This window comes from Frankliniella occidentalis, unplaced genomic scaffold (assembly GCF_000697945.3).
Source record: "Frankliniella occidentalis isolate FOCC.00 unplaced genomic scaffold, Focc_3.1 Scaffold193, whole genome shotgun sequence".
Classification (NCBI taxonomy): domain Eukaryota; kingdom Metazoa; phylum Arthropoda; class Insecta; order Thysanoptera; family Thripidae; genus Frankliniella; species Frankliniella occidentalis.
This window is the reverse complement of record NW_026267319.1, coordinates 148,112-152,099: the sequence shown is the minus strand read 5'-3', so window position 1 is coordinate 152,099 and position 3,988 is coordinate 148,112. Positions and strand designations below refer to the sequence as shown.

General features: G+C 45.7%; 1 protein-coding gene across 1 annotated transcript in view; it reads right to left on the bottom strand.

Moving 5' to 3' along the window:
* The window catches only part of LOC127750466 (uncharacterized), a 148,166-nt gene that overhangs the window by 123,990 nt on the left and 20,188 nt on the right, over positions 1-3,988 (bottom strand). The window contains exon 4 of the mRNA XM_052272170.1: positions 3,394-3,577. Within this exon, the coding sequence (XP_052128130.1) occupies positions 3,394-3,577 (184 nt within the window). The remainder of the gene's footprint in view (positions 1-3,393; positions 3,578-3,988) is intronic.

Sequence of the window (3,988 nt, the reverse complement as noted above, 5' to 3'; positions counted from 1 at the left end):
TTTAAGAGGCGTTTTCAACAATGCTTGCATCTAAAATTCTTAAAAAAGCGCAAAAGTTTTAAAAAGACTTAAAATTATGCTATATCTCAAAAATTATAAGAGATAGAGGGAAACCGACGAAATTTCGGCCCGCAGGGTCGTCAAATGACGTGATTACTTATAGATAAGACTTTGATTGGTACCTTATGAAGGAACGGAAGGCCGATTCAAAAGTGTCCGAAATTGGGGCCTTTTCGTATTTTGTCCACAGAAACCAAACGACGGTCCGTATCACCAATCAGAAAAATGGAGTAAGCTCAGAAATAGTGCTAGTATACTATATCCAAAAACTAGACTCCTATCTTACACGGCACCTCAGTGCTGACCGGGAGAAGTTGAACAGAGATTTTTGTCGCACATATTTCACGAGCGGTTTTTGAACTTTAAACGCGTGCCGTTCAATGGGGAGAAGTCGGATTGGGACCGCACCAGTCGTATGTTAAAAAGGACTTTTTCAACTTTCATTTGACGTCCCGGAAATTGAAATTGGTGAAAAACTATCGGATTTACGGTCGCCTAAAGCCAAAGACTCAATTTTGTCCGAAATTAGGGCTCATGTCCGAAATATGGGCCACTGACTGTATCGACTGTTCCTCAGTCAAAGTGATGAAATATTTACAGAATACCATGAAAGGCAAAGAAGCCGGCAGGCCTGGCCCTAGCCGAACGGAGTTGCCTCGAGGGGGAAATCATTTGCGAAATAACTCGTACACCTTCCCCCGAAATAGTCCGAAATAAAGGCGAAATAGCGAAATAGAGTGAAATAGACCCGAAATAGGAGAGGTGGTCGCTAGCGGGCAAGGGCCCCAGGTAGAAGGGTCAGGACTGTCGCTAGCGGGCATCGGAGGGAAAAGAGGGGATTGTTCGGGAGAAAAGGGAAATTGTCGCTAGCGGGCAGCGCGACGGGTTGCCTACCTCCACGGCGTTGGGGCCGTAGTGTATTACGGCCCACCCAGCTGAAAATCCCGCCGGAAATTTGGCACTTTCCGGTGGAAATTCGCGATTTTCTACGGGTTTTTCCATTTTTCCGCCGGAAATGACGATCCCACAGAAATTCTCGACGTTACCTGGATAATATTCGTTTTCCTCGGATTTTTTTAATCCCATGGAAAATTCTAGTTGCCCTCGGAATAACTTTCCGCGGATATTCACTTTCCGGGGATTCGTAATGTTACACGGAACACATGTTCCAAGGAGATTGCTTCCATGGAGGAAACGCATTCCACTGAGTGGTGGCAATTTCCACGCAACGTCTAAGTTTCATGGAAATTCCGTGGAAATGCAGGAAATTCCTTGGAAACCCCATCCTTGTACGCAAAGCACTGTTGGGCGGAAACCATCTCAACTTCCATGGAAATTCATAACTTCACTGTTTCAAATGCACATGCTTGGAGAAAAGAATCATCGCTTTCTCATATCAAACTAGACTATTGAACTAATCAAAAAAGTAAATGAGGGAAATGAATTAAAAATTGGGAAATTAGGAAGTTGGGATAAAAAACCGAGACTGTTGCTTTAAAGGTTATGTGATTACGTTATTAGAAACGAGTCCTCGTAATTAGATCTGTCGTCGTTCCAGATTATTTTTTTCCTACAGAATGTCTAACTTTTACTTACATAGTCGGAACATAGTGCACATGCCAAAGATCGACATTTCTTTACGTCTGGCCCCCCGAACCAGATGATTTTACTAGCGAAACAAAGACTGTCACTTCGCCTGAGCTGGTGGTGGCGGTGAGCCGACCTACCTAACCTGTAACAGAGCCCTCCCGCTCGTTGCTGCTGCCGCTGGCCGACGCGCGCAACTCGTGGAATAAAGTTTCGTTATATTCGTTTGTATATTCTTGTGAGGACTGCCCATGAGGATTGAGGATATCGATGGTTTCTTTGATATCGTCGGCATTAATCTACCCAGTAAGTAAAAGTCGGAGCACGGTTTTGAAAAGCAGAATAAACAGATTTTCGCAGAGACCCGTAGCACTTAACCTCAAACATAACCTTAGCATGCTACCGCGGTACGGTATTTTGTTTCAAAATTATTGATTCTTTATGTTCTTTGGTCTTTGGTCGAATGTAAGCTACCAATAATGTGCTGTGTTCATTGATCTGGATCTCCGTGCAATCACAAGCAAAAAAATAATCATGTGTCGCCAAAACCTAAGTGCGATATGCTATTTCCATGGAAGAAATTTCCAGGGACCATGCCATATTATTTCCATGGAATCCATTTCCATCGAACAATGCTTTCCCGTGGAATCACTGTTCCAGGGAAAATTTTACATGGATGTAACCAAATTACTCAAGGGATTTGAACTCCATGGAATAATTTCTGGCGGAATTTTCAGCTGGGCAGGGCTGTATCAGGTGCGTGAGACGGCGTATGGTCGTTTGCGGCACTAAGCCCCCAGGTCAGAAGGGTCGGTGTCGATTGTGGCAAGGCCAAGGCGCGGATTGTCGTTTGCGGGGCGAGCGGGGAAAGCCGAGAGAAGAAAGAGACATTTCCCTCCGCAACGAAACGACACGTGTCGGCTAGGTCTCGGACAACTTCAGGTCCTCATGCCAAAGCGTTGCACGGAGCGATAGCGGAGTGCAACGCTTCACTGATAAGTATATTTGCTTATTCCCTGTATTGAATTAGGTTCGTTAGTTTAGGTTTGCTTCCTCTTATTTAAAAGCAAAGCTCGGAAGCTGCACGCCGAGGCCGTGAGCCTGTCTGCGTCCGTAAACGATAGGTGTGAGTGAGCGGAACCCGCACCACAAGTCGCCCGGCTCGCTGCGGCCCCAACGCCGTGGAGGTAGGCAACCCGTCGCGCTGCCCGCTAGCGACAATTTCCCTTTTCTCCCGCACAATCCCCTCTTTTCCCTCCGATGCCCGCTAGCGACAATCCTGACCCTTCTACCTGGGGCCCTTGCCCGCTAGCGACATACGCCCCGAAATAGTCGGTGAAATGGTCACGAAATACCCCTAAAATACTCCGAAATACCGCGAAATACCCTGAAATAATCCGAAATAGGCGAGAACTAACCGAAAATGCAGGAGAAATACCACGAAATAACCCGTACGCCACGAACCGAAGTGATTTTCCCCTCGAGTTGCCTGTGAAACGAAGTGAAACTAGCTACTTCGTTTGGCGGAAGGGTGGGCCTGCTTGTTCATAGAACTATACTATTGTGTCAAGCGGTCTAGGCACTAAAACAAATACGCAAAAGTGGATTGGAAACTGAACATGTTACGATTTCCGAGGTTAGCAGTACGCAGACCGCACCGATTTAGTGGTTTCCGATCTCGATTTGAGTTACCAGGGGTTGCCTTTCACGATCAAAGCGATGATTGAATATACGCAGTGAGCTTACATTCTGCCGTCAGCCGGAGGCCAGAATTGGAAGAAAGAATCATAGGTGAGGAGAGGCACGCCAAGTAGAGCCACCACTTCTGCAAAGCAAAGCCCCACGGTGAGGAGGAAGAGCAGTCGGCCTACCGACAAGGCGCTGGAGACGGTAGCTTGGTGGTGCGGCTTTCCTGTAGCCTCCAGCATGACTGTGCACGAAAAAAGCGAGACCAGTGAAACAGCAGTCACATTACTCTGAGGGGATCACGCACCAGAAAGTGATATTTTCTCACTTTGAAACGATTGCGTACTAAATGCTCTGCAACGTTAAGAACAATTTTCGGTCTTTCTATTGCAAAGAAATTATTTGTATAATTGAAAAGCAATTGTTGGCAAGGCTAGGAAAGTTCTTACGAACAATTGGTTTGCAGTACGATCTCTTTGTTCGTAAGCAATTTATTGTTCTTGAAACGGTGATTATTTGTTTTTGAAAGATGACTATGAATGATATCACTGTAAACTGGTTGGCGTATTATTATGACTTTTTACTGAAGCGGTTTTAATAGGGTATCCCGCTACAACACAATCGGAGCCTAAAGAAGAAAAGAAAAGCATGACTA